General features: G+C 35.6%; 1 protein-coding gene across 1 annotated transcript in view; it reads left to right on the top strand.

Annotated features, from left to right (window-relative positions):
• Positions 1 to 13,503, top strand: part of ppp2r2d (protein phosphatase 2, regulatory subunit B, delta) — a 55,661-nt gene extending 42,158 nt beyond the window's left edge. The window contains exons 7-10 of the mRNA XM_039770285.1: positions 2,476 to 2,640; positions 6,905 to 7,074; positions 8,701 to 8,792; positions 11,212 to 13,503. Of these exons, the coding sequence (XP_039626219.1) occupies positions 2,476 to 2,640; positions 6,905 to 7,074; positions 8,701 to 8,792; positions 11,212 to 11,491 (707 nt within the window). The 3' untranslated portion in view covers positions 11,492 to 13,503. The remainder of the gene's footprint in view (positions 1 to 2,475; positions 2,641 to 6,904; positions 7,075 to 8,700; positions 8,793 to 11,211) is intronic.
• Positions 13,504 to 15,406: the final 1,903 nt, after the last annotated feature.

Consider the following 15,406-nt stretch of genomic DNA (forward strand, 5'->3'; position numbering starts at 1 on the left):
TGGTCAAAACAAATCAAAATTTGAAATTCTTTTTGAAAAACATGAATGCCACGTTCTCTGAACTAAAGAGGAGAGGAACCATCCTGCTTGTTATCTGCACTCATTTCAAACCCCTGCCTCTCTAATGGTATGGGGGTGCATTAGTGCCTATGGAGTTGGCACCAACAATGCTTAAAGGTATATACAAGTTTTAAAGGAACAGATGCTTCCATCCAGATGATATTTTTTTTTTCAGAGAAGGCCTTGCATATTTCAGCAAGACAATGGTAAACCACATACTGCATGTATTACAACAGCAAGGCTTCGTAGTAGTAGAGTTCAAGTGCTGAACTGGCCTGCCTGCAGTTCAGACTTTTCACCAATTTAAAACATTTGGCGCATCATGAAATGAAAATTATCACAATGAAGCCCCAGGACTGTTGAGCAGATAGAATATTATATCAGACAAGAAATGAACATCATTCCTCTCTCAAAAGTCCAGCAACTGGTCTCCTCAGTTCTGATGTGTTTTAGGACTTTTGTTAAAAGGAGGGGGTTGCTACACAGTGGTAAATATGGCCCTTTCCCAACTTTTTTGAGACGTGTTGCTGCCATCAAATTCAAAATGACCTTATTCTTTTCTTAAAATAATACATTTTCTCAGTTTAAACATTTGATAGGCTTTCTATGTTCTATTGTGAATAAAATATGTTAATGGAGGATGCAATATTTGTGATATATGAATCCGTTAGCATAGAATACATAATAGACTATTTGTTGGTGAGCAAAATTAAACTAAAAGCATGAAGGAGACCGCTGGAGAAAGTTATGTATCATAACATCACTTAGACATATGAGATCTTTTTGATGGTAAAGAAAGTAAGGAGTTAGTTGTTGAAAAATTCAGAAGGGAACATTGTCTCTGATGGTAAGGTAATGGAATTAAAGATACCTGAAAGAGGTATATGGAGATGTTTCATAATGTGGATAAAAAATAGGAAAATGGTGTTTATTGTGTGAAAATTGGACAAGGCTGTAAGCTTTTAAAAGAAAAGATTGCCAAGGCATTGAAAAAGATGAAGATAGGTAAAACATCAGTTGTTGCTGCAATATGATTATGGGACGGGTGCAGTCCTGAAAGCTGCAAAAGAAGTGATCTTGTTCCAGTATACAAAGGAAAGGCATTCCACTGGATGGTGGGACATATCAAGTGATTTAGCAGTTGGAGAAAGTAGGGGAAGTTGAGTTGAGAGAGTGCTAGAGGAAAGAATTGGCAATTAGGTGAAAGTTAGCAAAATTCAACTTGGTTTCATGCCTGGCAAGGGAACAACAGAGGCAGTCTTTGTCAAGCAGATGCAGGTGAAACATCTAATGAAGAGAAAACAGAGCATTATGCATTTGTCATCTGGAGAAAACATTTGACAGTATGCCATGAGAAGTGGCGAGGTTAACATTCTTAAATATGGATGAAGTCAGCAGTGATGTCAATGTTTTATGCACAAGAAAGCATGAATGGTTTTGATGTTGGGAGAAAGGGGTTTTGAAAGATCTAAGGTGAATATGGGGCGGCACCTGGAATTTGTTCTGAATAAACTGATACTGGCATTGGAGGTGTTATGAAGAAGGTATGGAAGATCTACTACTTAGTTGACCTGTTGACTGCAGACAGAGGAGCTGGCCCTGCAATGATAGCCAGGGTGAGAAGTGGAAGGAAGAAATTGTGGGAGTTGTCCCCATCCCCCATTTTCTGATTTATAAAAGAGTCTACTTGGCATTGAAGGATAAAGTTAATGAAACCTGTATAAAAAGAAGTGTGCTCTGTGGGAGTGATTTATGGACAAATTACTTTTGGGATGGGGAACTTGAAGCAAAGCTTGAATGAATACAGACTGTAATGAAATAAATGAATTCATCAACTGGCATGGAGTTAAAAGAAGATGAATGACAAATTAAGAGAAAGATTTGGTATGGGTATGAGTAGTGGTATACTGAGGAGAAACAGACTGTTTGGGCATGTGGAGTGCAACAAAGTATGATTGGGTCAAGAGGAACATCAGGATGTAGATGGAGAGGATGAATCTACTAAGGAGTAAAATAATGATGCGATTGGTGATGAAGTTGCATGATTTAAAAATATTGGGTTTCTGAGGATGCTTACATCTGTGGAGAGTGGAATAAAGCATTTGGTGAGCATCTGGTTAAACTTAGAAATTGGCCATTAATTGGGTTTTGAAGATAACAATGAAAATGATGTATATGATACATATAAAGTGTATATGCATTTTTAGATGCATTTTTTTCTACTTCAGTTACAGACTGATATTCCTGTTGGTATACTTTAACCATATGTGTAAAACACACACCATGAAAAACCCTGTGCAAGACTTAGTATGATTTATGACCAATTCATTTTTTTAAGTATACCACCAGATAATTGACAAATATTTTGAAAATGTTTGAAGTGTGTAGTTTGGATCCTTTACAGTAAAAACTTAGATATTGTAGACATTAAACCTGCCAATATGGAAGAATTAACAGAAGTCATTACAGCAGCAGAGTGTCATCCAAATCAATGCAATGTTTTTGTCTATAGCAGTAGCAAAGGAACTATACGTCTTTGTGATATGCGTGCATCTGCCCTCTGTGACAGGCATTCAAAATGTAAGTGTTCCTTGCTCTTCAAGTAGTTTGTTTCTATAGTACTATATTTTTTAAGTGCCATGTTTTAGAAGAAAGTTATTTACAGTTGCTTAAAGGAATACTCCACCTAAAAATGCTAACTTTGTATTTATTAATTTCCCAGTGTTTGTAGTAAGAGCTGAGAATAATTTTTTTTCTTATTTTTTTATGGAGAACCGAGATAAAGTGCCTGACATAATAGACTTCAATGTTACTAATGCTAAACAAATGTCACATGGTGCTTTACTGTGATGGCTGACAGGAATCCACACTACATCCTGCCTCACCAAACAAAAACTATTTGACTCTGCCCCATCCTGTTTGTAATATTTAATGGGTAACATGCAAAGTGCTACTTACTGTCAATGAAAGTAAATGTTATGTTCATGTCAGAGATACCATTAAGCACCTTTTAACTCACCAAGAAGCAGCAGCACCCATCACTGGAATCCAGTGATAACATTGACACCTGCTGGGCCTTGGAAAAAAAATCTTGCTTCTCAAACATACTACCACGTTAATTGTTATGAGAAGACAAACTTATATATGTGCCACGCTAAAGGCTTTTGAAGAGAAGGCAGAACTGAACAGCCATATACATAGGACCTCTACAACCCACCGTATCCCCCTTGACTCAGAAATTAATACTCTTTGTTTTTAAAAGAAAAAAAAGTTGCAGACTTTTAAACTTGTCAGTTAAGAGAACTGGGCTCAAGGAGTCAATCTAAAAATTGTTGGCCTTAAAAAGAGTACCAAGAACACCATTCAGGTATCTTTTCTTGCCCAAGTGGTTCCTAAATTTCTCAGACTTTGCCCCCAAGAGCCCTGCTGCTGCTCTTTCCATTGTTGCAGAGAAGGCTTTCTTATGCATGAATTGGCAATTCTTATGGCAAGTCGTAGATGGAATGATGTTCAGTATGTGTTTTGAAAATGTAGTTAAAACTTATTTGTTCTCCCTCTTCAGTCCTCCTGTCTAATTTTAACACATCATGTATCGACCCCTTCAGTAGAGGAGCTATGCAGGCCTGAACTTTTTGCAATTTCTAATTCCCAGCTGCTTCTAAACACCCATCTCAATTTCAAACTCAAGTTATATAATATCTTTATACGCTCATCATGTCCTCCTCTGTTCAAGTAATACCCCTTCCGATATTCCCTGCATAATTGTTATACTGACAATACCACCCCCCAAACCCCCGATTTCCAACCGAAATTTAGCATTATGTGTTGCCGGGCTACCATTCCTTCTGTTATCCCTTCATTCTAATAGTCTCAGATTTTTAGGATATTTCCTATAACAACTATCATTGAATATTTATTTACAGATATGAGAGCCTTTGTTAAAAACATTTTTTTTAAATCTTTTGTCTTTATCATCTTGCCTTTATCAAAATGAATAGTGTACCTTGTTTTAATTTCAGTAATTATGTGCTGTCACTTCCCCTGCCAATAAATATCTAAATATTGGGCTGAAGTCAGGTCACTGATTTCAAGGTTTTTGTGAAATGGCAAGAGACCAGACCAAGTCTCAGGCATTCAGCTTTAGTCAAAGACAGATTAAAACCTGGTGCATCTCTGCCTGATCAGGAATTTATTCCATTGGACTTTCACCCTCCACCCTATTTAATCATAGGTATATTCTCTTCCTCACCCTTCTCCATGGCACCCTATATAATCTTGCCTTGATTCTCTGTTTTTTCTTCAGAGTGTTCTGTTCATCTCCCAAATGAATAAACTCTCCAGGCTTTCCCTGGAACCCATAATATCACCTGACATTGTGTTGAAAAGCTACTTGCATCCTCTGAAAGATGGCATACTCTCAGTCCCATATTTCACAACCCTGCCCTCTCTTTAGATGGCTCACCCTGTGCCTTTCGTTCTTGACAGGATACTGGGATTAGTGTTCTGGAGGAATTGTTTGAGAGTTCTTGACACATTACATTCCACTTGTTTAATTTTATTAGTTCAACTTTCTTTTTCTACCTATAACTTTGATCAGTGTTTAGAGTGTGTGGAGTTTCTTTAACTGCACATCCAGCAACATGCTCTCTGTACACTCTTATCTTGTTCATTCTCTCCCTTGAAAAAACTGTTTCCACCCTCTTTTTTTTTTTTTTTCCCATATAAACTTTGTTGAGCTTCATTAAAACCTTTTCTCTTTGGTCCAGGGAACGTTACCCTTTCTTGAGACACTATATTCTGCAGTGACAGGAATTGCTCCAGAAATCCCAGCTATCAAAATACCCAATTCAGTATATTGCATAGATTATATTCTGCTACCCAAAAGCTCCATCTGATCAATCTCCTTAAATATTCCTACTTTTAGATCTTGCTATGCTTTTTCTTAAACCCTCTCAATGCACAATTTTCTCCCTTGCTAGTCTTGCAGCCTGATTAATTCCTACCTCCCACTAGATGGAACCTGAGTGTGCTACTGTGGTCAGTTGGCAGTCTTACAGTTTAATCCATCTTGAGTTACCTGCATCATTGATTAATGATGCCTTGAGCAATTCATTTGAAATATGGACTACTGCTGCCCAGTTGTGTAAATTCCGATTTGTTACAGCTCCCTGACTCTTATGTTATCTGATGTTTTTCACTTTCTTAATAGGATTTGATTTTGTTCCTTTTATCTCTCTTCTCCTTTTGTGACTTATTTATCCCAAATTATTTACTTCCCTTAGCTCAGTGTTGGGATACTGTGGGTTTGTTCTTTTTCATGATTGTTTGCTATACAGCATCTTCTGTTTTTTATTTTGGCTTTAATGGAAAAAAAAAAAAAAAAGATCACAAAAAATACTAAAACTGCAAACAGCAGCAAAATGACAAAATCTATTTATTTGAGAAATGCAGGCCTTGATTTCAAAAGATCATTCTCACTTAGTCATTCACAAAAGGAAATTTTGAAAACGTGCCTCATTTAATATACAATATTATAATATTGAGCAAAAAATACAGTGTATGTATTTAGGATATGTTGAGCATATGACTGGTTATGTGTGACACGGATTATGTGACACAGGTAATATTAGATTTTATTTTTTCCCCTTGTGGACTTTTTGATATTGGTTACTCTTTTTTTTCCGTGTTGTTCCCCGTTGGAGCCTATAAAAAAAAATGAGATTAAAAATTTTACTAAGCAATTACTACAAACAACACTGGGTACATGTCCCTTTTTTAACTTTTTGTTGATTTAGTAAATGCATATGTTTTCACTACTTTTAGGTTATTTTCTTCTTTTTCTTAAAATTCTGTTAACTCAAACATAGGTTAAACAAAGATTATTACCTTTTACTAATAAATATTAACAAATAACAATTAACAAATTATTACCTTTTACTAATAAATATTAACATTTATCTTGCCATTGATTTTGATCAAGGGGGGTTTGTGCATTTTGAAGATACAGTAAGTAAAGAAAATCAATATGTAACGTGTAGTCCAGGATATGTACAAAAACACCATGTATAATATATGATTAACAGTATCCAGTATCAGAGGGAGCTTTTCAAAACTAACAAGATTACAATGCTGTCTACAACACAATATCAGTAATGTGTACACACAAAATAGTATAAGAAGTGGATCACTGATTGACAATTTCTCAAGGTCATTGCACAATGGTCCATTGGTAGGCGATCCCTTGTAGTTTTCAGTCAGCAGCATGCCTTGGTCCAGTGCACACCATGCTTTTGCTGTCCTAGTGTTCAAAAACAACAAATCCATCATCACTACACAACGTGCCTTCTGAATGCACTTCAGCATTCCTCCTATTGGTGATGTTCCAGATCGGAAAACAATGCTTCAGTGGGTGGTTACATTTAGACAGATGGGTACAACATTGAACAGAAAATCTACAGGCCGTCCTTGGACTGTACGAACGCCTGAAAATCTCCAAGCTGTAAGGGCATCAATTTGGCAGTGTCCTAGACATTTAGTGCACAAACATGCTTCTGTCTTAGGTATTTCCAGCACGTCTTTGAGGAGGATTTTCCATGAGGACCTTAATTTCCATCCATACAAAATGATAGTAGTGCAGGAATTCACTGGGAGAGCCATAGAAAGTTGTGCGTTAACATTTTGCAAACCGTTCGAGATGCCATCGTCGTGTGCAGCGACGAGGCACATTTCCATTTGAATGGTGTGTGTGTACTGTATCTATGCGTTTGTGTGTGAATATTAGTGTAATTTTTGAAAATGTTTTTTTAATTTTCAATATTTTTCTTTTGCAATCCTGGAATTAAAGTTTTTGAGGAACCTGAAGATCCAAGCAGTAGGTCATTCTTTTCGGAAATCATCTCATCAATATCAGATGTTAAATTCAGTCACAGTGGTAGATACATGATGACAAGAGACTATCTCTCGGTAAAGGTGTGGGATTTGAATATGGAAAGCAGACCAGTCGAAACATACCAGGTGCGCTTATTATTTGTTGTGTAAACTTAAGTCACTGTGTTTTATGCATTTCAATAAAATTCTCCGTCTACATAATGTAGACAGATTTCTACATTTATCAGGAATATCAACATTTACAGTTTTGTCTTTATAGATGTTGTCTTTTTATTGTAGTTTTTAACACCACCTAATTTCTAATCATAATCTTGTAATAAATACCAATTGACATAAGCCTCTTTGATTGTTTAATGTGCCCAATTAACAGAGAATTAAGTGTTTTTTAAACATACAGTTTGAAATAAATGCTTTATTAACAGACCACATGGTGATATGGACTGAATGAATTAAAGAGAGAGGGAAGAAAAAGATTGCCATTATCAATGGCTGACATTTTGACTAAAAGGAAGAATTAACATTATTGGAAGAGTTAATAATGATAGAAAGATTAGTAGCTGGATTGTTTGGTGTTGAAGTTTTAAGTCATCTTCCCCTAATTGTAAACTGTAAAGTCAAAACATTTCTGATCAAAGCACAAGTAGTAACCAAAATTAATATTTCAAACTGTTACTTCTACGAAAACATGAGCTTATACTACCCCTTCTGTTCCTTCCAGTGATCCATGTTTCACATCAAAGTATATGGTATAGATTAATGATTGGGAGTGTTGAGGTCATTCTGTTACATAGTCCAATTGGTAGCATACTTCAGTTAAGATTATTTATGTGTGTAACCTTCTGCATAGAAACACCCTAATTTATTGATGTCATAGCTGTTTGTTATTGTCTATTCCCTCAGATATAACAATATTCACCTAGGAATAATTCTTTTTGGTTTTGCTAAAGTGCTTGATTTTTTGTATCTTTGTTTTCATTTTAACTTGTCTTACAGGACTATATTGTTTGCTATGTTATGTATATACTTTATTACTTTGGTTTCAGATTAACTTAGCAGAAATTACAATTTTCCATTATTCTTCCAATAAACAACTCCCAGCCTCGCACTTCCCAACCACATATATAGCCAGGGTGAACTTTTGCATTTTATGCTCAACCCTAACATAAAGTTTGTATATACTTCAATATCACTCGCTTGTACACTTAATTCGGTTATTTCTTCTGGATATGATCTTAAATATTCCATATCAAATGTGTTTTAGAAGTTGCGTATCTGGAGGTAGCAAAATAAAGGAAAATGGTAATGGTTTGAAAAGATCTATTGCTCTCTATATGCCATTTGGATATGTCAGAAGGAATTAGTTGGATGTAGGAACTTCATTGCTGTTTTTCAGTATAGTGTGCTGAGGAACTTCTCTTTAAAATTGATTATATAGACATGGTGTATTTGAATTAACCTTTTTGCTTAGAAAGTGCATTGAACTTATGTTTTAAATCTTTTACTGGGGGAAGTGAAATTTGAATAACCATTTGGAAATGCTATTTTTGTCTATACATACAAAAGTACACATGACCTTAATTATATATTTTTTCACTTAATTATATAAAATTAAACAAAGTCTGACTTAATGAAATTATTAATTAACATGATTGTGTAATTTTGTGTGTATTGTTTGTGCTAGATCTTATTTTAAAGTCCATCATTTCCACACTATAATAAGAACTATAACTTATTCTATTCTTTTTGCTCTAGGTCCATGAATATCTTCGCAGTAAACTGTGTTCCTTGTATGAAAATGACTGCATTTTTGACAAATTTGAATGTTGCTGGAATGGTTCTGATAAGTAAGAAATTCTCCTTTATAGCCTGTTAGCTTGTGTGTTATAATATAAAGTTTAATATACAGTACAATCTCATCTCATGTGAATGTTCCCAAGCATCATGTATTTTGGAAATTCACATATCATGAAATGCTCATGGATAACCCGTTTCATTGCCCCCAAAATAACTAAAAGCGTTGTTTTATCCTCTACAAATTTGGATTATATGTTTACCAAATCAGACGCAACCTCTTGTTTCAGTTCAGTACAGCCTGGCTAGAACAGAGGGCATTGTTTTATATAAAAAAAAAATGACGGGCAATTCACATCAAGATATAAAAAAATAAATGTGGCGAGTAAAGCAGAGTACTACTTTGAGTGAGATAGTGAAGGCATGAGATCGCTGCACCTTGCTCTTCAAAGAGTGATGATCAGAATACAGTGGACTCTTGACTGCCTAGTTTTCACACCACTGCAGGCCAGGTTGACCAAGACACTATGAGAGTATGCAAAGGAGCATGTCTCCCTTCTCCACCTCCACGTCCTCCTGCTGTGGATGGCATTTAATGAGCTTTCAGTAGGGCGCATCTGACTTTTTCTTCTGTCCCCATGGGCTGTGATGTGTGTGATTGAATGAGAGTGCTGCAGAACATTCTCCTGCAGTTGCACACCACTGTGAGTGAATCAGAACAACAGTGTGTGGGATTCTTTTTGTACTGGGTGTTAATAAGAGGTGACAACAGTTCCAGGTAGGTGTTTCCTTCTTTCTTGAATTGCCTCTTGAAAGCCTCAAGACAAATAGAGATACTAATGCCATAGTGACTTAGAAAGATCAACATGATGAGAGGCTCATGTTTCAAATTGAAAATACCTAAAACACCTTGTGCAGTGCTATTTTTTGGCTCTTTCCCTTCCATTTTATTCTATGTACTTTTGCCATTAGTTGAAAAGTTGGCTTCAAGTAAGTTGAGGTTCTACTGTACTGTAATAGCATCCTCTTTAATAAAACCCTTGTGTGTGTCCAGTGTCCGTGTGTATGTGTCTTCTGGTGAAGTGCGCATGCGCGCGCCGCGCCGCACATTGTACCGTGCCCCGCCCATGCGCTCGGCACGTGGACGCACACACACTGGAAGCTGGGCGCGCAGTGAATGGCCTAGCCGCCGCTCACAATGAGCAAATAAAGCGCACACACACTGGAAGCTGGGCACACAGTGAATGGCCATGCCACGGCCGCGCATGATAAGATATGAAGGACACCATTGGTGGGGAGAGTGCGGATTGGGTAGTCGCGGCAGCGCACATAAAATCCTATGTTGGGGAGACGTTGCACACCCCCACAGATTAAAATACTTGCTGGGGAAACGCTACAGGAACGATTATAAGCAGCACGCCACACATTACATCAGTTGCTGGGGACACTCTGCTGATTGCCCACTGTTGTGACAGAAAATTAAAGTCATATTACGGACATCAAAGCCAGTATTACTGTCAGAGAAAATTACAGGCATTTTATGGAAATACAAACCAGTATTAATGTGAGAGAAAATTAAAGACATATTAAATGATGCATATTACAGCCACATACAAGCCAGTATTACTGTAGGAGAAAATATTACGGACGTATCTACTAACAAACAACATGCAACCCAAAAAAAAGGACACGTCAAGTAGGACAAAAGACACAGACAACCAAATCCTATATAAGCAACATCTCCTGGAAGAACGGTCAGCTCAACAAGTAAACCTCAACAAAAGAAAGGCTGAAAGACAAAGAAATATTTGAGCAAATAGATCGATTGAAGAAAAAGAAAATGACTATCAGAAAAACGTTAAAAGAGAGAGACTCAGAAGAGCAAACTTTAGAAAAGGTTGGCATTTACTTGCCAGAACCAGTATTCACCCATGGTCAGTTTTATGTTGCATTATCAAAAGTCAAGAGTTTTCCAGATGATGTTGTCAAGGTTGTAGAGATTCCTGAACAAGGCAAACTGTTCCCAAACTCAGACAGAATATTTACGAAATGTTGTCTATAATGAAATTGTACAGAAAAATTTCATGAGGTAAAAAAAATTGAAAATTTTACCTAAATATCTTCTTCAGATATTGTGTCTTACAGATTGTTACAAAGTTTTACACTAAGGCAATATTAATTATACTTACTGTATTGTCATGTACGTTTCTATTTTATTTTTATTATTATTTTACTTTAGGCTTCTTGAAAAAATATTTTTGACAAAAAAAAAAAAATTAAGACAAGAAACAGAATGAGGTCAAGGTCCTTGCCATTTAATATAGACTGTTCCTACTAATGTTTATGCACTACTGTTCTAGCGCCTGTTATTGTAACGGGCTTAATGTATAGTATAAAGTATAATTATTTACAAATACTATGGTTAAAATCTTTGTATTTTCTCACTTTCTGTCCCTATTTAACTTTCTTTAGTGCTATTATGACTGGATCGTACAATAATTTCTTCAGGATGTTTGACAGAAACACTAGGAGAGATATTACACTTGAAGCATCAAGAGAAAGCAGCAAACCTCGTGCCATCTTAAAGCCCAGAAAGGTTTGTACTGGTGGCAAGAGGAAGAAAGATGAGATAAGTGTTGATAGTCTGGACTTCAATAAGAAGATACTGCATACAGCCTGGCACCCTAAAGAAAACATCATTGCTGTAGCGGCCACCAACAATCTGTATATATTTCAGGACAAAATTAATTAAAATTGGCTCATTTGATGGCAAGGTTATGTTCTTACATAGTTAAGCCTAGTTGTTTTTCTGTTAAAGAAAAAGGCCACATTGTCGTCCAAGGGAACACAACACACCCATCTCCTTTAGGAAACAGAAAAGCTGGCTTGTTTCTTTGCGTCAGTTGTGGGTTTTTTTTTTGGGGTGGGTTAGGGGGAAGGGGGTATGATGGAAGGCTGATGACATAAGTACACATTCTCCAAACCAGAGAGAACCACCAGAACTAATGAACATTTTCAGTACCACAAATGTCAAAACAAAATAAAAATGTGTATTTATTCAAGTCTGAGCATTTTTTCTTTTTCCTTTTTTCAAGACCAAATTATGGAAAACCCAGTAAACATGTTATTTTTCCGGCCTTTCTAAAACATGAATACATATTAACATTCCTCTGCTAGCGTCAGTTAAATGGACTGTGTTTTATCCTTTAAGCACTTGATCACGTCTGAAGTTTGGTCAGTGATACATATTTTTGTTTTGTGGGGTGGGGATTGCTTTGGGATTGGATGTGATAAAGGTTACATTTCTTGTATAATTACATTTATTCACTGACTGTATTTAAAGTCCACACCTTCTGGTGTCAAACACTTAATAAAAAATAACAGATAAAGAGGTGTTTTTAAATTTAAAAAATACATTTCTTGTTTTCTGTTCAGTTTTTTGCATGCATGTGGATGCAAATAACAATGGAGGAACAAATGCTTAAAACAGTAATGTTACCCAGCAGTTTCAGTTTATGCAACCTTTAAAAAGTAATGTTCTTTTGAAGTATGTGATGCCATGGTAGCATCATTTCAAACCAGCTGACAGTATGCAGTCAGCATTTATATTTGCTCCTTTCTGTTATACTGTAGGTCGGTGGTGGTTGAGCTTTAAGCAATAGGTGTTCACAAAAAGGGAATCTGCAACCTTAAAGCCTGCACTACATTTTTTTTTAAACTAACACAGTAATATGTATTTATACTATTTACTTTTATGGTTTACTCTGTCATTTAAATGTGTCACGGGTATCATACCTTTTGTGCATTAATTTTTATATTTTCACTCCCCATCCATTGAACATTAAGTTGCTTATGATAGGTGCTGATAAATTGTACAAGTCACAATTTTTGTTTATACAACAAGCAATGGTTATCTTAACCCCTTAATTTTGAATTTGAAGAAAAGTGTTGAGTACTTTATCAATGGGATTACTTATTAATTTATTAAAGTACCAAAATAAAGGCAGGTGATTTACAGTTACTGGCTAATTATTATAATTTTCCCTTAAATGAGTTCAGATGGTGTGTCACTTTGGTTAATGTTGTGCTTGGCAATTGGTAAAATTTTAAAAGTTTAAGAAAACGATGTATATTGAATGTGACACATTTTTCAGGTATATATTTGGGAAACAAAGGTCACATATCGATGTTGACCTTGTTTCCTGCTAAATAATGTTGCTAATATTATGGGATTGTATACAAATGTTTTGATTATTTTGACCAAAGTTAAATAAATTTTAATTGTGTTTACCTGAAAAAGAGCAGTTTATTTTACTAGTATGTCCATGTATATCTGCTGGAAGAATTTTATAATTTTGATACAAATTTTGTTTTTTATGCTACATTTTAATGTTACATGGAGGTAATATGTGAGAAAGGTGCATGGGGATGGGAGGCGCAATGCTTAAATGGCCTAAAAGCTAATACAATGCTGTGAAAGTAGTTATTGTTAAAGCTGGGTACACATATTTTGACATATTGTTAATTGGTTTGCATCCTGTGTCGTTACCATAAGCATTATCTTAGGGTCCATTTGCATATATGTAAAATTTAACATTGTGAACTTCACTTACAGGCCAGTTATGGGTGTTCTGCCAAATTTTTATTCAAATTAGTGATCTAAAAAGATCATAATATATAAAGTTGAAATTAATACTATTTGTTGAATTTTTACCAATATGTTCAAACGGTAGTTATTAAATTTAAATTAAAGCTCTTTGGTTAGTTTGTGTGTCTCTCTTGATTTGTTAATAAATGCCTTTAAAAAACATTGTTCACACAGTGCTAATTTTTGCTAGTTCATACTCTGTATATTTCACTCTACCCCAGCAAACCGATACCATAATTTCCTGTATTACAACACATTCAAATGAGATTTTTTTTCTCTTCAGTTAATAAAATATTCTGATGGGCAATATTCACTTTTATTAATTTTTTAAAAAATCCAGCTTTGAAAAATACTCGCCCCTTGAGCCATTTAATAGTGTTCACACTTGGCAGGTTCATATTTGCTCACTTTTCCTTGTAAAATACCTGCAGCTGTTGCACATTGTTTGGGAAGGGGTGGTGTGCAGCACATCTGAATTTATGCAGCAGGTTTTTTTGTGGAATTTAAGTCAGGACTTTGGCTGGGTCAAAGAAGTTTTGCCTATTGAAGTCATTCAAGAGTGTCTTTAGTTTAGAATCCTTAGTGTATCGACATGTGAATTTTTCTTTTAGTTTCAGGTCTTTTTTTCGGACTGTAAAAGATTTTGCTCTGTCCCATTTTGGCAAGTCTTCCAGTCCTTGCTGATTAAAAGCACCTCAATTGAAATTTTACCATTACTATACTTCGATATTGTTATGGCATGAGTAAGCAGTGAGTTGAGCTCTTTTTTTATGCCACACTTAGAACTTGGTGTTGAGATCAGTTAACAATGGTAAATGCTTTGGGGATGAATGCTTTTCATAAAAGTAATACATTTGTAATAAAGTTAGTTGTGTTCAGGGAAATGTAAAGTATATTTTGTTTTAACCATGGGGGAAAAAAAGTCTGATTTAAATGTGTTGGAATTAAGAAAATTATTAAAGCATTTGGATAAGTGGGTATTTTCTACATCCCATTGTCTGATAAAAGAATTGTTTTTTTTGAAAACTTTTATATAACTATTGAAATTGTCAGAAAAAACTGAAATGTAGAGATGTCAAGTAATTGTAAGGAACTACTCTGGGCATCTCTCTCCTAAGAGTATTCATTTTGCCAACCTGCTCACATCGCTTGTGTATTAGTGGTGGGAGGAAAAGTAAAAGGTATAAGCAACTGTGTATTTCTTCTGAGGTTTCGTTTTGCTGGTGTGCTGGCTCCGCTTGTGTTCTTAGCGGCTAAGTGAGTTTTCTGTTTCCTCAGAGGTGGAGCCCTTACCCCAACTCCACCTCTTATTTCCGGGCTGGACAGATTCACTTCCACGTGTGTGTGTGTATGTGTATATATATATATATATATATATATATATATATATATACAGTCCATAATTGTGGAAGGCCTGTTGCCTGAAAAATCTTAATAGCTCTGGTAGTGAGATGTTATTGTTCAGTTTCATTTTTGCAGAGTAGTACAGTTTGGAGGTACAGGCATACCTAATCTGATCAAATATTTTGTTGTGCTTGTATGTCTTCCATTTTATCCAATTTTTAAGAGGAATTTGCAAATGTATGATCCATTTTAACAATGAATGTTGGCAGAGGAATATATATTCTCTTTTAGTGCAAAATAAATGCCAGGCAACGCAGTGGTTAGAGCTGCTACCTCGTACGTCTGGGGTTTGAATTCAAGTGTGTGGACTTTAGCCATTCTACATGAGGCTGCATTGATTTTCCTCCCTTATCCCAAAGATATACATTTAGGTTGTTTGGTAACTCAAAACTAAATGCTAAATGTGTATGGGGGTCCATAGGTTCATGCGAGTGTAAATGTGATCTATACTGGAAACACATACTGGGGATTAGTACTTTATTCCTGAAACTCTGAGGTAAACCTTGAACCCCAGAAGCCCTATACATGGATGGATTATTCAATATTTAACATCTGTTTAATTAGAATCAGTGCCAAGAAACAAAATGACCATACAGTATCAAGGCCTGTTTTGCT

This window comes from Polypterus senegalus, chromosome 1 (genome assembly GCF_016835505.1).
Source record: "Polypterus senegalus isolate Bchr_013 chromosome 1, ASM1683550v1, whole genome shotgun sequence".
Lineage (NCBI taxonomy): Eukaryota > Metazoa > Chordata > Cladistia > Polypteriformes > Polypteridae > Polypterus > Polypterus senegalus.